Below are 19,636 nucleotides of genomic sequence, written 5' to 3'. Positions count from 1 at the left end.
CGTGGGGAATGATTGCTGCTGTTTGCAAGCATGTTAAACTTTAATTATTGGATTCATTTTGAAGCCTCTTAAGGGAATGGAGCACACGTAATGTTCTGTCATAACAACTAAGTTCAAGGTTAGACCTGAATAATAATTTCTTTTATTAAAAAAATGAAGAATATTTTGACCATTCTATGTACACATTATATGTAATATTATAGATAATACAAATAAAAGTACTGTTCTGTTCAACTGAAACATAATTTTCAATATTTATAACCTTGTGTGTGTCATTTGTATGCAAATGCACCATATTTAGGCTTAGCACGTCGACACTATGTGCTACCACGAAGACCAAGAAGAATATAAACTGCTACAGCGGTGCAGTGTTCTCCCACTGAGGACGAATCATAGAAAGAACCTTCCCGTCAAATTCTCTTGAATTTCTTTTGGCCTGCTGCACATTTATTCCCTCTCTTTCTTTCTTAGCCACGACTTCTCACCAGGACACAGCGCTCGCTGTTTATTATTAATGATCACAAGCGCACAGTCTTTTGATTCCAGGGACTAACAATAGTGGAGACAGGGACAGACAATGGGAAGCTGCACAGACACTCACGCTGTTGTACCATTAGTCAGTGATGTTCTGTTCAGCTGCTACTTGGTGATTAAGTGCTGTAATTCCCTTTTTGGTATCCCCACGGTCCCTCAATCTGTCCCTTTTTGTTTTAAATAATTTTATATATTTGCCTCTTTGGAAGCCCAGCTGTACTACAAGAGAACAAGTTTTTCTTTCAGTTTGCTCTCTTACATTGTGCGATGTGATCTAACAAAGTTTCTTTAATTTATTGGTACCAGAATGATTCTGAGAAACCAAACATTGTTTTACCTCCATTATTATCTTATCATATTTATCAGTGAGTATTAGAAAATGGATGTGGATTGACTGTAACAGTTTCCGCAGTTAATTTTTCCTTTAAAATCTTATGTATGCTTCAACACACCAGCTACAGGTCCTTTATCTAATGAGTGTAAAAATTATTATATATGATGAGATTATTGAAGACACATGATCAGGAAATTAAGACAGCAGCTGAAAGGCATGTGTTCCTGTCAGAAAATGTCACTTTGAATATCCGTACAAGTACCAGATACAACCTGTCAAGCTGTCCAGCAGCTCAGAAGTCTTCCTCATGATTGATTGTCTGCTTTGCATCACAGAATAATCATATCATAAAGAGCTCATTGTCAAGTCTCAACACCTATAAATATTTTACTGTCAGTAATACATTTGTTTTGCAATTATGCATTGCTCAAAAACTGAAAGTCACCACTGTCAACACCTTTTCATGAACTTGTCAACTGCAAACAGGAGCGGCGCAGGCCCCCATGCAAGATTTACATTTAGTTTGTACAGAGTAACAATCTGAGCTGATGCAACTAACTGGAGTTTGAAAGATAAAAGCTTTTGCCACATATACTTTGCCATCTTGTAATGCTCAGTTGTTGCAATTTAGTGTTCTGAAAAAGTTTTTTTTTGACAGATTGAAAATATATCTAACATAATTTAGATCATCACTGACATTAAAATTAAAGCCAATTCAATTATTGTATGTTTCTTTTAGGTTTTAGGGCATATTGAGTGAAATAATAAATTAAGCGGGTGACATGTCAAATTTCAAAATATCTAAATAAACTTCTCATCACTATCCAAGCAGAAAAGTCATATTTTTTGAGAGCTCAGATGTACAGTATCTGACTTGGTGCAAAAAAGTACTTGAGGGCTGAAAAAAGAAAGCAAATATGGATGTGTCTTGCCTGCCAAAGTCCCTGAAAGCCAATATGCTGAAATAGAATGGATATAGATCTGTAGATTATATTACAATGACAGGCGTGGTGTTTTCAACCCTCAATTCTGCATTAAAACACCCATCATTCATCATTATTGCAAATTGTCCAAACCAACGCTGCGGTGTTTTTAGCAAACAATTTGCTCGGCCTGTAGTATGCCATGAAATGTGGACAAAGTTTTGTCTTTCTACTTTTTTTTGTTTTCTTTATTGATTAAGACCACTAGAAATCTCCAATAATAAGTGAGAGGCAGCAGGACAAGACGACTGGCACCAGACAACTTGGGTGGGCAGATGACATAAATGCTCGCAGGTCATAAACATGTGAATCTTCCCCATCTTCACTCCCACATGATTTGAACGTGGCATAAGTACAGACTTGAAGAGTTACACAGATGTAGGGTCATTGTAATGGTTAATTGCTCAATATCTAACATATATAGGAAGTGAACCATCAAGCAGGCTGGTATAAATAAAATGTAATAATGAACCATATTTCACAAATATGGTGTATTATTGAGAAATAATGTGAAGTCACTACATTTCTGTAATAACTCTCTCTGTAAAGTGAGATTAAATTTAACTGAAAAATGGCCAACGTGACCATGGTTTATAAAACCAGCAAACAACAAGTACCCTGAGGGGGAACTGTGCTTTACTGCACTGAACATTTACAAAAAACATTTACTGAAATGTTGTGTCGCAGCACAGGCAGAAAAAGTCAGAAAACTGACCCGGTAATGTATTTAAAGATCACTAAAGTTAGCAAACATTAGCCCTCATAGGTTACTGGCCATATCAGACAATGTAAGGGTGTCACAACAACAAAACCCCTGACTTTACTGAATTAGACATAGGGTTTTTTTATTTATTTTTTTTTTTTATGAAACAATTTTAATGTTATTTCTTCTTCCAAAAGGAAACAGATTAGAGATAATCTGTGAACAGATGGCATTGTGTTGTCTGTATATTTAATACAGTATTGCTTTGGAGGTGCTTATTTTCTTGAATCCTGCTGGTCCCAAAAGAACAGAGCCACTCAACAATTTAATGAATTGCAGTCCCCGAAGAACAAGTAAATTACTATGTAATTGTCACAATTAAAGTAAACACTGTGTGTACTGTAACATAAAAGTGCTAACAAAATTACTTGACCTGAGCCAGATGGAGAGAACAAATACACAAACACACACGCAGCCTGGTGAAAGAGTTGCACTGTAGCTTCGCATATCCTTCTATACTCATGCACCCCTATTTGTTTCATGGATCCTGGGTGTCCTCAGCCTCCTGGGAATCCAGTCAGCGAGGAGCCCATCTGTTTCTGAAGTGGCTCTGATTGCAAACATTCCTCACAGAGTGTGAACTCACTGCTGTCGCACTGCAATTCACCAAACAATCTGTTCAATCTACGCCACTGCTGGTGGTTGATTGAAAAGTGCCAGTGCAACATCACTTCACGCTGACAACCACATTACAGGTGACAGCAACACATTGGCCTGCATGCACCACAGCCAGCATGCTAGTCTCCTATATCCAGCTTCTTTCAACATTACGCAATTCAATTAAACCTATTTTTCTTAATGATTTCTCTATAATGTCTATTGAATGGATCCTTCATTAACAGCGACAACACTGTCCATACCTCTTTGTGTCCAACACCGCCATCTCTAAATGTTGAGTGAGTGAAAGAAATTGACCTTATTGTGGAATGGTAAGGCAAGTATGAATTGTCTTGACAGAGACATCAATAGCGAGACAATAGATGACTGATCTCCCCATTTCCTCCATCCGATTAGATGAATGCACCATACCCTGGTCTGTCATCGATCCGATATCAATTTTTAAACTGCTAAAACATGACGGCTGTTCTACAAGCACTGTTGAAGCAGAATGAGGTTTCATTTATCATCTGCAATGCTTAATTGTAAAATTTGGTAATTAGGCTTGTATAATACATCATTTACTTAATTCTACTAAGTGGTTGATGCATATCTGAAAAAGCAGAATCGATTCCTGAGTACTTGTTTTTTTTTTTTAAATCTGAAACCTTGTAACTTTCAGTGTGCCGTACAGAGTGACATGCAGAGGGAACATGAAACAGATTTTCAAGGCAAACCTGAAGGAACAATTGTTCCTACAATGTGACGAGATCATTTCAAGTTTAGATAATATAAAAATCAATGTGTGTTAATACAGCTGGAGGTACAACGTGTATTTAGACTTTATATCGTTACTTTTATTATTTAATTTCTAAAATTGCCACATCTAGGGCTCACAATACATGTCAACAAAGGAAAACAGTGGTGTTATGTCATAAATGGACAAATCAACCTGTTATATTGGTTGTCTGCCTCTCCTGTAACATAATGCCAAAATGCTAAACTTCACTTCGCTGCAGCATAGTGCCATGTGTTTTCTTGGTATACCCCCCCCCCCCCCCCCAAACACACACACCCACACACACCCACACACACACACACACACACACGTTTCTTGAAGGTTTGAGTGGATTTCTCTGGAGTGGATTTCAATGAATCGATTCAACAAAACTGTAGGAGGAGAAAAAAAAAAAAAAAAAGAACTCTAAAATCATGAAATAACCATAAAGTAGAGAAACAGAAAGAGCAAGCATAAAACTGAACCATGAAATAAAAATGAAATAAATTCAGCTCAAGATAGCAAATAGACTATTAGAACTATAGTATTTCTATAAAAGGCCAGTGTAAAATGGTACACATTAGGTACTTAAAAGCTTATTCTGACAACGAAGAGGGTCGGTGCAATTGTGTGTGGCTCAGTAACAAAGCTGGATGGTGTAGCTAAACCATTTATCTGCAGTTAAGCTCTTACAGATACACACACACAAACTCTGCTCTCTGATCTGTGGGAGAAATAATTCACAGAACTTAACATTTGAATACCCATACAACACTCAAGCTGCCAAACAATCTAGCTATTGCTGCAACTCAACAATTGCCAATAAAGGGTTGGGAAAAACATGTCATGCTTGTATAATTTTATCAGACATTTTCTTTCACCAAAGTTACGTCGTCCTTTATACTGACAAGGGGCTGATTTGGTTTTCAGCAGCATAAATGTGTATCATTTACACATCAATAAATATTGACCTGATGTTAAGACATCAGTATAATTAAGATAAACAAACAAGAATACATTGCTGTTTTTTTTTAAGAGAAGACATCTAAGTTTTAATGACTCTTGACAAGGAGTGACAGTAAAATTACACACACAGCAGTAGTGTTTACGGAAAATGAGATGTGTATTCTGTATTTTGCTTATATAAGAAAGGACCTTTCAATCTTCTCTATTACCGTGTAATTTATCTATGGTAACAATATCAACATATCAATATCCGTTGAAGATGATATATTGTGGGTCCCGTTTCGCAGGTATTCAACAACAACAACAACAAATGCTTCTACCCGGGAGCACTGAATACACCTAATAAGCCATATTGTGAGAAGACTATGCAGTATCCATACACAGTCTGCAAGGTGGTGGTGGTGGTGTACACATTATGTGTATCTGGACAATCTATCATATTAAGATCAAAATTTTTACCACCATTTCACCAAACTATAGCACAGGCAGGAAACCCACATTAGATGAACATGCAAGCAGAGAGGCTGTAGTAGTAGTAGTTGTGAACCCAGTTGGAGGAAATTATTGCTTTAAAGTTATAGTGCGGCACTTAAAAATGCACGTCCACGACATTCGAGCCATACAGGTTCACACAATTCGGATGAAACATCTGACCGTGAAATAAATCTCTCTGTATTCCCGAGCCAGTCAAACTCGATAGGTACAGCATGTGCACCACACACTTTAGCTCTTAGTTTTTGTGTGTGTCAGAAGATGACACTAGTAAACAGTAGGCATGGCTGCTCATTTCATGGTTATTGTCATCCGATTATCTTTCTACTTTCAAGCCCAGCCAGTTTGTAAACACAGTTTTGTTATGGGTAGTGGTACGGCATAAAAAAGGTTGTTAAATAACAATGACACAAAAATGATATACACAAAACTGAGGAACCACCTGATAGATTGTGCTTCATTCAAACTACAGAACAATATTTCTGCCAATTTTCAACTTTGTTCACATGTATTAGTAATGGGTTCATTGTGATTATATTATATTAGCAGTATTTGCTGGTGTTCTCTGTATGGATGATGCTGTAGCAGATGTTATGGCTGCCAATCCACAGAGATATAGTGACTTTAGTTGATAGGGATGAATATTTTTACACAGAATATACAGTAATATGGCTCAAGGAGGCTTTACAACATCGGTGTATCAGCTCAGCATCGGCCTTGGTATCCTGCCAACGTCCTGAGCCACGAACCAGAGCTTAAAACCCACAGTGGCTTCACTTCCCATCAATTTTCCTGACAGAAGATTTTTTAGCAAGTGGTAAAGTTGGCATAAAAAAGTTGAAATACTGACCTATAATGACCGTTACGAGCCACTGAACATGAGAATACACTCCTCCCATAGAAACCAGCCACTGAGCCCAGTATGATTTAATGTGTTGGATTCTAAGAGCATTATAGATGGAGACAGGGTGTGTTTACTACAACCCCTCCAGCATCAGATAAAATATTCATGAAGACAAATAGTATCCAGCCTGGTCTGCAACCACAGCATGTAATTCATATTTTGCCATCTGCACTAGAATAAGGGATTACAAGATGTGATAGACCTAATTTAGGCCTGACATAATAGGGACAGCAGAAAGTTACAGTAGCAGAACCCCATATTAGAGAATAGGCTGTATTAGATTGTGGTATGTCAATGTGCAGGACCTTTTCAGCCAGCACACACAGAAAATGCTGCAATTAGTTGTGTCCGAAAAATAAACAATAAATCTTTTGTGCTAGCATGTAGGCAACATTCGATATGCATCAAGCCTGTACTGGTACATCATTTCAAGAAATAGCCGTAAGCTCTCACTATAAGTCAGACACCGAGAAAAGCTTTCATCTTCTCTGCTTTAATTTCTTACCAAAGTAACTGACATATCATTAAAAGGATACGACAACAGTGTGAGAGTGGTTGACGTGAGAAGACAATCCAGTTGTTCCATTTGGAAGACGAAACAATTGCCTTGAGTGACATGTGACTCACAGTCTGTAAATACAATTCTTTACCTGTGAGTGCGCGTTTGCGACTCCGGGAGCTGCTGCATCCGCCACATTCAGAGAACTTGGACCATGCAGTTAGAGTGCAGTCATCCTTGCAAGCCACCCGGCACTCTCTGATCTGAGGGGGCAGGGGGCCAGCCCATCGCAGGCACTCTGTCATATTGGCCGACTCTCCGCTCTCCTCGACACAACTGATGCCTGTAAACACATGGGGGAGGGCAAGCATGTCACTCCAATTACACAGACAATGCACAAATAACAGACCATATCTCACCAAGTTAAGATTCAGTCACTGGGATTGTAAAACTCCCTACAGATGTTTTTTATTGTTGTTTGTGCTTCAATAAGCCCGATTTCAGCATGATTTAAGTCCAGTTTACATTCACAATTTTATGTTTGAATGAATGGGCCCAAGAAAGAAAATATTTCACAGTAAAGTCAGTTTAATAAATGTTCTGGTGCAGTTTGCACGTTAATTTCGACTGAAATGCTAATTCAACCTTCAAGCACAACACCTTTATCAGACTTCTGAAGATAACTATGATGTATTGAAGAAAAACAGGACATTTATAATAAGAGCTTAACATGAAAGCTAAATAATGTTGACAGAATGATCTATACAGTCTCATTAAACTGTAGGTATTTGATCAAATAAAGAGATCACAACCCAGGGCTGAAGCTGCAACATGTGCCTCGGTGTGCCAAGAATAATTACACAGAAAACCCAGTAGGACCAATTGTTTTCTTTTCCTGTTATTTAACAACTAGTCTAGTGTTCAGTTAACCGGACACAAAACTTCACAGTCAATCCACATCTGTTACTTTTCTTTCAAACTGTCAAAGGTTTTCTCTGTCAGAAAAGAGATGTAGTAGCTCGTTCTTGTAAAGTGGAGAGTAGAAGGGAGGCTCAATTTGAGAGGTGTGTCAAAATCAGTAAAAAAAAAAAAAAAAAGCTTTAATGGGAGGCTATTTATCTCTGATGTAAATGCGAGTGTCAGTATTCTAAGACGCTCACAATTAAACTGCTAATATGCCAATGCAGTTTTAGTATTTATTCACACTTATTATCTTAGTTTTGTGTGTTAGCAAGCCAACATTTGGACACCTTTGATGTACGGTCTACTTTACATGAAAACCCAGCCAGTAGTTGTCAAAACATTTGACTGAAAACCAAAAATACCAACCTGCAGAGATGTTAAGGGTTCAGGGAGAGGTGTTTTCATCTTCTCAGAACAAGGTGGAACTAGCCAACAAGTGAACATGTAAATGATGTAGATCCATGGACTAATTAATGCCAAGATACCACACTACTCCACATTTTGTTAAACTCAAACTGTTTAAATGTCCTTTCAAGGAGAGGAATTTATGACATGCTGACACACAGAGCAAATTCCTTGTTTAATTTCTGTCAGAATAAAACGAGGGTCTGAGACATCAAATTGGAGCTTGTGTTTGACTGTTACTTGAATGGCTGAGAGCAGCCTGAATCATAGGTAATTACATTATAAAACAAGAGGCATTTGGGTTGCTTAATATCCTGGTATAATAAAGACCATACATTAAACACAATCAACTATGCAAATGAGGTTTGGGTTAAATGGTGCATCAATAAGGAAATATTCACACAAATGTCTGGAGCGCATGCATATTTTATAGCAAGTTAGTTAGAAACTGTCACAGAAACCCTTGTTAGTATGCAAATGTATGCACAAAGGTGCTCAGAAATCAAATCAAATCATCTAATCCACATAGGGAGGACATGTACTAGGTACTATTTGTGGGATGTGGTTCTTAAGAACATGCATGACTTTTTCCCACATATCTTATATGATAGTGACAAAAGAAAAGTGACACAGACTGAATTATTTTTGCAAGTTATGAATAGTGACAGTTACGTTGCGAATCAGGTGCCACATTTAATCCAAACACTCCCAACATGAAAAGCATTTGAATTACAATAATCACCAGATCTACAAGGTGGGAAAGGAATAATTTCCCTGTCCAGCACTTATATTTTAGTGAAGCCCTGCATAACGCCAAGGTGTGTAATACTAGAGGATACCATGTCAGTGTCACGTTTTACCTTATGTTGGCGTGAAAAGTACACGCATGTCTAAAAACAGTGGAAGACGGGGGTCATGTGACGGAGGCCATGTGACTAAGTATTAAGTGTAAAGAGTTATAAGTCATAAGTTGGGAGAATGTTGGGTTGGTTGGATGAAACAAACATGACATTCACCAAGGAGACAGGCGTATGGGTTCGTGTTCAAGCTAAAGTTATCATGGATTTCTTTGAAGTAACCTACGTTTTAAATATGTAACATACGTTGGGAAACTTACGCCAACGTTTCTGTTGAAAAATTACTTATTGTAACACAAACTATGATTTTTTTTTTCCAAACCCCAAACCAAGTATTTATTTTCCTTGAATCTAACCAAATTGCAACTGTGTACCGTTTAACCCAAACGATGATCTTTTCCTAACCCTCCCACCTAAACCTCAGGCGTCTTATTTTTCACGCCTAGGCGAGGCAAAACGTGACACTGACACAGTATCCTGTAATTGACTGATGGGTGTATTACTGTTCAGTTTGCATGGATGTTTAAGGGTAGAATCATGTAGTGAGTGTGAACACGGACTCAATCCTGGCTAACAAGGAGGAAATATAAATGACATGTATCAAAACGAGGACTAAATGTAATCTGAAATCGAGGAATTAAACGAAAATGAGAAGAAGTACTAGGAGCGGAGTGAAGACTCTGACACTGCAAAGTTTGCTTGCTAAGGGGACAGACAGACAGAGATGTGAAGAAGGGACATTTAGAGATTGTTCAGGTGCCTCTGGTTGTACAGAAACAGGTGTATAGAGCGTAGGTTCTTTAAACAAGGAGTAATACCAGACACACAAACACACTGCATTCCAGGGTTCACATTCGTCGTTCCCCCATGGATACTGGGATTTACATAAAGCTCTGTTGCCAATGAGGGAAACTTCTCCTCCCCCAACGCCTCTACGTCTTTGAGGATCCACTGATCTACAAACATGCCTTTAATCCATTGTATTGATTTCGATTTGACTTGTAAATTTTGCCCTCTGACAAAAATTGTGTGGTTTCTGCATGTCTGCCGAGAATGCGTGGGGTGGTCATTTACATACAAGGCCTCAACACAGGAATTGCAACAGAGATAATAGCTATTATTAAGGTGCATTTATGTAACAGTCAAAAACATAGCTATACACACACACACAAAAAAAGATCTTTTATTTAACAATGTATATGTGTAGATTAAACAGCGATGATTTTACGATGAACTTTTAGAGGTGAATCCTGCTCGTCAACCTATCATCACTGCGGGAATGATTTTATGTTTCCTTTGGCATTTATTTCTGTCCATTTACCTTGAATTGTCTTGTCTCTTGACCATTCTCCTCCACCAATGGCAACCCCATTCTGTCAACCTGTGCTTTTACTAGGAGAGCCCAGCACTGCAAGTACTGACATTCTGATTTCGAAGTGGAGGCCATCCTTTTTTAACATAATTATTTCAGTCTCTGGGTGCCGAAGCCCATTTGTGTGGCCTTTCACACCATCTCCTCTCACAAATGGTAACATTTTTGTCACGGTATCTTCGCCACTGACACGGATCGTCTTTGATTATACAGTTACTTAGAAAGGTGAACAACTTTGAGGGCCATTTCAAAGCAAAGGCTTTGAAGAGGCTTGTCACACTCCAGGTGTTTAAATTTTTCAAGTTTAACAGATAATAAAAGGACATTCTTTCGAAATCCTAACTTTTGTTTTTTCTATTGATAGCTTTTATCAATCCTTTCCCGAACACTTACAATTTTCTATGATTACTTGTGATACCACATTTTTAGCACACATAACCCCCTACCCACTCACCCACCATCAAAAATAATATTCATACTGCTTGTATAATGTTCTTCTACATAATGAATAGTGAGGAGTAATAGAGATTCGATTCATCATTGCCATTAAGTCACATCTTTCCTGCAGCTAAAGATCATTAGTATGACTCATTTTTTGTTGAATAATGCCTCGCAAACATTCCAATTCTACTCAGGGAGGAATATAACACATCCAGCTGGTTATGAGACACAATTTGGCCGTGTTTAGACACTGTGTTGTAGTTAGAGTGAAATGCATTAGCTCATTGTTTACTCCAAGTTATCAGCTACAACTTGACGCAGCTTTTCCACAGTTCATCGGCCTCTTTATTGAACCTTTGACTTTTTTAACAAAGTTAGAATTCATGCACTCAGATCTTCTCTCATTTAGTTATGCCTGTCGTCTGTGAAAATCACCCGGTGTGTAAGGCCAGCGTATCCACCACAACCCTCTCCTCATTGTCCACTTAGTTAAACATTAGTATTCTTTCAACATGTAGCCTTGTATCCAACATGGGGCCAAACACACACTGAGATGGAAGGAAGCATTTACTCAAGCCAAGGGCATATTGGCTTTGTAAACCTCAAACCCAATCCTATGTTTGTTGCTAACCTTGGCTATTCTTCTGACCTTACAGTAGAGCCCTGAGCCTGGGGTTCACAGTGTATCCAGATTTATGACAGATTTTTACTGGGCAGAAAATCCCAGGTTTGTTTTGTGAACTATTCTCATGTGATTTTTGTGTGTTTGGTCTTCTCTAGCCATCTGGTGGCTCCCAGGACTGCAGTATGGCTGCTAAGGCTTCCAGTTTTCAACCAAAACTGGAAAGTAGCAACCAACAAGGGAAATAAAAGAGGATTCTAGATTAGATTCATAGATTGTGTGTCTGGTGTTGCCTCTCAATTAGTGTTATTTCAGCCAGAATATCACCAAAAAGCCTAATTATACTTGGACAGTAATAAGGATTGAAACAATAAGGTCTTCTCTACCGACCACAAAAGCTGTCATTGTAACACATTTGGACAAAGCATGAATACAAAGTCAAAGGAAACATGTAAATAGGAAACAGATAGATGTGACAATGAGCTAAACATGTTACAACAACTGAGTTTCTGGCAACTTCTGATACCTGCCTGCCTGCCTGAGGCAAAGAGTCACCGCTTATTACCAGGGCAAATGCCAGAGCTCCCTGACAAGAAACACTTTCATTGGTTAGTTTGGTGGTGTTTGTAGCAAGAAGACAGAAATACTTACACTCCGAAGCACAATGCTACTCTGCCGGACTTTTATACTGAGTATTTACATCATGGTTGAGAGGATAAGGATTTCAAGGATTGCAGTAAACCCTGTTTTTTAATTACATTTTTTTGTCATATAAGTTTGCTGATAGTCATGTACAATTCATAAATCAAACAACACATTTATAAAGTGTACAAAGTTTTCCAAGTTTTAACAGATTTACTATGGTGTGCTCATAATTATTTTATTAAATAATGGTTTAATAGATTGTGATAAGTGTTGATTATTATTATACGATTATTGTTCAGTGCCTTGCACTCTGATGGGTCACCACTCTTGCTAATTATGGGGCATAGATACAGTAGGCTAATAACACAAGTCTGTTTGCACAGCGAGACTCTGCGGCTTCTCAGTGATTCAATTATAACTCAGACAGTTGATTCCACTAATTTATTTATTGCCACAAATTATTTTAAATTAAAGCTGTAGAGATGTTTCTGTAAGATTTGTGCTGTGCAAATCTTACCACTATTCAAGTGTTGGCTGATGGAAAAGAAAGAGTACCTTATTGCTTGAAAAATTGATATTCAGCCTATAGGAGTAAATAGGCCTAAAGCACTCCAACTACACAGTTTAACAGTGAGACCCTTAACCCTTGATCCCTAAGTCACTCTTGAAAGACTGTAACCCACCACTCACTCACTTACTTTTGAAAGTCAGCACTAATCATACCAGCAACTCTGACTTTACCATTTGGGAACATAGAATGACTTGTGTTTGCATTATGTTCGATGCATTTTACAACAATCAACCCATCATACAATTTTTGGTATCTGTGAGAAACTCTGGAATCTGATGTAAATCCGACAACTTTAAAGCTTTTTATACAGCATCCATATAAGAGTGGACTACATAAAAAGAACATAAGCTACATTTTCATATAGAACTAGTGCTAATATTTAATCAGAATGTATGTTACTTGAGTCTCCATGTAGTAAAAAATGCAGCATCTTTTAAAGATCCCTGAATAAAAAAAAGTGAGAATTCTTCATGTTAACTTTCTGTCTTTAAATCTGAATTGGCTTTATCCATTGTTTCTACACCCCCACTATGGCCCTATTCCCAATTATCACATCCTAAGTATGCCCAAATCTGACAGTTATGTGTCCTTTGCATTGAATAGGTTCAGCCATTCCACTGTGAAAGTAAATTCAAAATTATTTGTTGTTTCAAATCTACATTTAAATTCTGTGTTTCTGCCATTTTACGAATTCCACACTCAGACTTGATTTTTTTGAAATGTCACAGGTATTTAACTTAGCCATTTTCTAATCATATTCAAATAGGAACCTCTAAAGGTCAATGAGGCTTGCTCTTAACCTGGGAACACTACAAACACTTTTTCCATCCTCCTCGAAAAGTCATAGAAATTCACTTGAGAAATGTCAGTCATAATTACCCTGCCGAGTGAAAGAGAGCAACGCTGAGAGATAGAAAATGCCTGAAAGTTCTCAAGGCAGCAAAGTAAGCCACTGAAAAACTTGAATCACATAAGTAAATTAGATAGAACTGCCAGTTTCTAGGATTTATTGGGACGTTTACTCGCCTGTAAATGGGTTCAAAATGATCCAATTAACACTCTGGCTTTTTAACGATTTGAGCCAATGGCAGTTGTTTTCACAACTCCACTGAGAGAAGCCTCTCTTAGATCTTCACCAAGGATATTACACAGGAATCGGCACAGCTCAGAAAACACCACCAACAACACATTAGTTAGTAATCACATGCTGTACAAGAATCAAAAGAATCAATTATCATATCTGTACAAGACAATTATATTGGCATATATTGTAAAATGCAAATGTTGTGTGTGTGAATTTGTTGTAGTTATAAAGCATGTAAAACACTGACTTGTGCCTTTATTTTAGATGTCCCATGTGTGCCATACAATCAACATAGAAACGGTTTCACACAGTAACTACAACATCAACATCCAACTCTGCACAAAAATGTGACAATAAGATACATACGCACATGCTACTCACCTCGTTTAAATTTTTTTTTGCAAGAAACATAAATGGTGCCAAATCATTTCAAATTATATGCGCTCATTTGTGCAGACTGTGTACATTTTGTGAAGCTAACATAACTGCTTGTCAGTTGGGAAACAAAAGAAAAAAATGATACAGAGCGCTCAAACAAATAGAAATAAGTGAGCCACAAATAAAATAGTGCACTCCAACTAAAATCATATTCCTTTCATAGTAAAAAAAACAATGTGTTTTTTTTAAAGCATTGGTAATAGTTTGTTACTATGCACCTCACACTCCAGTGAATGTCTTTGTTGGCTTTCAGCAAGCTGAGGTGTGGACAAGATGTTATGTTTGTAAGTTAGATAAGAAGGAGACTTTAAGAGGAGGATTAATGTGAGTTGTTCAGACTCTGTGACTCAGGTTGGTGTCTGGCTCAGCGTGGCTGTATGCCCTGCCTGTGATGTAATTCTGATGTTACTGCTTCATGCAATATTTGGTTGGCTGAATGAAAATCTATTTACACATATAGTATGGATACAAACTATATTATGTCAAATGAATGCAAAACTATGATCAAATACAGAATAAAATATCAACTTTTCTCCTTTTATGTCTGATTTTTTTTTTCTCAAAATGAACAGTGAACAAGTCATTTAAAGAGTAGACGGAGTGTGTATGCTGTAGCAGATACAACATTATTTTTGTTAGACTTAAATTGCACAGCTTGATTTAAAAAATGCACTTTGTTTGTAAGCTTCATTTAAAACCATTTACGAGTAATAAGTGAAATAGTTTGTTTTTGTGAATTGGAAATGCTTACTGTTAATGGCTTTGTTATGTTAAGAATAGGTTGTGTTCTGTGAGTATTGATTTTTTTTTTGTTAATAATTTGCAGAGCATACTGTACATGAACTGCAGAATTCCAGTGTCACACTTTGTGAAGGCAAAGCTATGAAACACATATTCATCATTATGTCAAAAAGGGCTCTATAGTGTGAGCGCATTTTTAGAGACTTTATTATATGAGTCAGTCTATAAGAGATTGTGCATGTACTGTATTGTGTGGTTTATTTATTTCAGCCTGCTACTGAGATGTGCCTGTGACCATTTGACTTGCAACACACATTAATAATAAACCAGTGCTGTGATGAGATCGTCAAGACAGCAGAGAGAAAGGTTCATCTCATTACATTCACAGGACAAATTGCCTCCTTCCTTAATGTTTCCATCACTTGCTTGTTAAAAGAGGAGCTGTGAAAGGGCTATTAGGGCTCATTAAATAAGGAAAGTAAATAGATGGAGGAGCAAAGCATAAAACAGGTGACATACTGTAGAAGCAGCTGTCTGGAGAATAGAAAGTAAAGAGAATACAATAGGTCAGGGATAAGACTTGCCTCGTGTTTCTAAACCATTCCCACAGGCCTCTCCTGGTCCAGATAATCCACGTCTAACAGAGTCAGGAACCAGAGTGCAACTGTGCCACTTGTGTGTCCTCCACCTACACCAAAACACAAATACAGAGACTTGAGGATGGCAGTGTGTTATTGCATTTTCAAGTACACAAAAGTTAAACATCCCATGACCTTGTTGTCAACCTTGTTAGTTTGGACCACATGCAGGAACATTTACAGTTTGCCATTACTGCTGCTACAATGACAGTAGAAATGTTATGCTATCAAATTAGAGACATTTGTGGAGCACCTACTGTCAAATGGGTTGGCATTGGGCGAGATCGCTGCTGGAAACAGACATTTATGTGACACATTTTGTTAAGTTACGTTCATTTATTCTTAATTAAGGGAAGCAACGTGGTGCAGCTCTGTCCCCACCCCACCTTTGACCAAAGTCAGTCTGGCAAAGGCGGGGGTGACCCCGAACAGGATAAAGTGGGTATAGATAATGGATAGATTCCTAATTACATTATTTTTATTACAATTCACCTCACTGAGTTCAACATTCTTCCAGGTTGGTAACACAGTACCGCATGTGCCAAATGTCAGATATCTGATGTTAGGGCCAATAAAAAAGAACACACATACTGTATCTAATAAAGCTTTCACTCATTCAGAGTTAATTATTATCACTTCCTCTCAAAGTGTAATTTTTATAAATGTATATTTATGGTTATATTATTTTAACCATGTACCAATATATCCACAACTACATTTCACAGAGCACCCTTGTGATACTGGGTATTCAACAATGGGTCACACTTACACCTCTAAGCTTGTGGTAGCAGAAAGATGTAGGTAATCTCCTTTGATAAGAAAGGAAAACAGTCCATTATAAACAGTGTTTCAGTTCATTATAAATAATGCTTTTACCTATACAGTGGACATACAAGAAGTGATTCACACTCTCTCTCTTCGTACAGTGTGTCAGGACACTCTTGACCTCCATTAGCCGGCCTCTGAATGATGGTCCTGTATCGAGACTGTGTGGCGGTGGTTGCATTTTCTGTTGAACACGAAACACAATCTTCACTAAAAGGCTGCGTTCAGCGGCAGATTATTTGCACAGTTAAATTTAAGTGAACATTTTCAAGGAGGAAGAGAACGTAAAATGACACTGAGACAAATGCCAAACAAACAGATGTACGGGACAACCAAAAAAAAAAAAAAAAAAGAAAGCTCAATATCACGAGTGCACTCTAATATCTCAGAAAGAAAGCTAAAAAACAAGCGGTCTCAGAATTGATCTGATCCTGATAAGCATGCCCTTGTGAGACCTTGTGGTTGCGATGTCCTCCACTTCACTGCAGTCTGTTTTCGGACACACCACACTGTATAATGGCTTCATTTGGCTCGTGTTCCAAGGCTCATTACACAACGCTAATTACTAAACATTGAAAATGGTGCAATTAAGAAAGTGATTACATCATCAGCGGACCCAATGGACTACAGCATATTTACAGACGCGAGATGCCTGCTCACTTCTCCTAAAAACAATTACATACTTTTTGATTTCTAAGATACTACAGTACACATATTGAAATCCATTAAATATCAATTTTCCTCTTGATGTGTCAAGCTTAATGTAATGGACAGTTAACGGTCTCATTTACAATTAAATGTAATCATTGACTAAAGTAGGTACATTGGGAGGGAGCACATTTGTACGGCAACTTATATTTTTTCTCTGGTGTCATTGTTAAAAAATGTATAGTAAGTAATTTGAATCAGTTTGATGACCTGTTATTAATTGTTTTATCAACTGACTAATTGATATCAAAATTTGGTAAACCATAAAGTTAAGTTATATGTTTGACAAGCACGTTTTGAACAAAACACATATATTCATGTGATTGAATTATTTACCTTTACAAGATTGTTGACATTTTAACAACTTCACCCATCAGACAGGTATTTCTATAATGAGCTCACAGAAATCAATGTGATTGGCTACCTGGAAAGCAGGTTGATGGGCAGGGTGTCCATTCACTGAAAGGTGTCACAATGCAGTCCTTCTTGCAGGGGAGAAAACAGGGTCGGGCGGTTTCTGGATGGAACGAATATGAACACCTAAACATACAGACAAAGGGTGGTCTTAAATTCTCTTCATTCCTCCTCGGCGAAGAATGATAAACGTCCTGAGTTTAGTGGTAAGAGGACAGTGCCGTGAAACAACTGCCCTGTCCTTGACATCACACATCTCCCCACAGAAAACATGATTGATTACATGTGGCCCTTGCCTGCACGGACCGACAAAAGGTGGACAGATATAGAAATTTACAGTTTTCTCACAGTCAGTTGCCTCCCCGGGTACATATATTGCCCTATGAAAAGAAAAAAAAAAATCTGACATTATATTTTATTCAAGCGTACAAAGTGCTCCTATTTTATGGTTTATAATGCATTTTCACTTTTAAACCCCAGTTGTCTCAAGGCTGCACTAACAACAGTTTATATATATTTTAACAATAGAGCAAATCACTAGTGTCGAAGGTGTGACAAAACCACAAGAAAATTCTCCTCAGCCTATTTATTTTGAATCACCATTTCAGATTTCCAGCTGACAATCTTCGCTCTCCTCCACCACCAGCAGTACGCAGCTGTTTTCAGAAATAAATGCCGTAAAAATACAGTTTGCCTGCTCCCAAGAGCGGCTAGAAAAAAAATTACTGACTAGCTGTGGGTAGGGGAAACAAATTTATGATAGGTTCAAACATCCAGGTGAGTGCATTCATCAGAGCAGCCACAGTTGTCTTTTGTTGTCACCAAGGAGAGCGAGATAGTGTGTTCACGGAGAAAAATCAATCAAAACACGACTGCTAATTACACCTGAGAAAAGTGAGGATATGCAAACTGTTTACCAATTGATCATTCCTGCCACGCCGTAAAATTACTTACCAGGATTTAAAGAGCTTTCCACTGCCTTTTAACAATTTCCTTGTCTTAAAATAGAAAATAATCATGTATTTCTTCTCTATTTAGGTTGGTACATATCTTGTGTAACGTATCTATAACAGCCCCCTTGGCTATGTTGTATTTTGTGTGCTGTGCAACCTTGAAGTGGTGCGGATTAATGCAGCGATGTAAAATCAAATAAGTCAAAAGCTTTGATGTCTTCATCAACCAGAAGCCAAACCCCGAACACCAACCTAGCCCCCCTCCTCCTTTACACACAAACACACAAGCACACGCGCGCAGACTTCCAAATTTGATTTCAGAGTGAGTGACTTCCTTTACCCGACATCCAGATCCGGGTCTCACTAGAGACCCAGCATGGTGCCACATCCTACTGACTGCAGAAAGCCAGCACGTACAGGAGTGAGATCAAAGTATGCCAAAGCATAAGGAGGCAAGATACATTACACCCATCCTTCCCCAGCTTTATCCCTACTCTTCTCTCCCCCTCTTTGCAGTGATGTATGCCAGAGGGCATGGCAACGCAACAGAGCAGCAGGGGGAATATTGTGTGGTTCGCCCAGAATGAGGAATTAGACTTACAGTCAAAGCTACGGTGTTCAGCAGCGACATGCTCAGGAGGATTCAAGGTCTCAACCAGGTTATCGATTATCTTAAAAGTGCACTCTAGTAACCCATTAATAGCTTTCATAATGTTAACTTACACTGAACATATATCTTGTATTTTGATCCATATATTGTATTTTGATCCATCTATTCAAATATACAGTATGCACTGTTTTTTCTCTTTGTCTATTTGAGTATGTTGCTTTGCCTAGTCTGAACACACTCAATAAAACTATAATGCAGAATCAAAACTCCTTTTAAAAACTAACCATCATTTGCTTTGGGTGTTATGTTTTTGCCTTTGATGTGTAAATGAGTATTCATGTTATCATTTAAACTAATTATTACGGTATGTTAGTATGTAAATACAAGACCATTTATTATAGGTTATGCTCTAATAACCACTGCTTAATTTGTTTAATAGATATGTATTTCTCAACGTACGACAAAGTGGAGCAAAGATGAAACTGAGAATCAACCCGAC

General features: G+C 37.9%; 1 protein-coding gene across 1 annotated transcript in view; it reads right to left on the bottom strand.

Annotated features, from left to right (window-relative positions):
* thsd7ba (thrombospondin, type I, domain containing 7Ba) overlaps positions 1 to 19,636 on the bottom strand; it is a 163,599-nt gene that overhangs the window by 40,812 nt on the left and 103,151 nt on the right. Inside the window, exons 11-14 of the mRNA XM_069154704.1 lie at positions 17,585 to 17,700; positions 16,504 to 16,636; positions 15,574 to 15,677; positions 7,002 to 7,193 (exon numbers count right to left, since the gene is read on the bottom strand). Of these exons, the coding sequence (XP_069010805.1) occupies positions 7,002 to 7,193; positions 15,574 to 15,677; positions 16,504 to 16,636; positions 17,585 to 17,700 (545 nt within the window). The remainder of the gene's footprint in view (positions 1 to 7,001; positions 7,194 to 15,573; positions 15,678 to 16,503; positions 16,637 to 17,584; positions 17,701 to 19,636) is intronic.

Source organism: Embiotoca jacksoni, unplaced genomic scaffold, assembly GCF_022577435.1.
Source record: "Embiotoca jacksoni isolate LCO1_2020_lvr unplaced genomic scaffold, fEmbJac1.0.p SCAF_2, whole genome shotgun sequence".
Classification (NCBI taxonomy): domain Eukaryota; kingdom Metazoa; phylum Chordata; class Actinopteri; family Embiotocidae; genus Embiotoca; species Embiotoca jacksoni.
The sequence above is the reverse complement of the archived record's forward strand: the minus strand, read 5'-3'. Positions and strand labels throughout refer to the sequence as shown.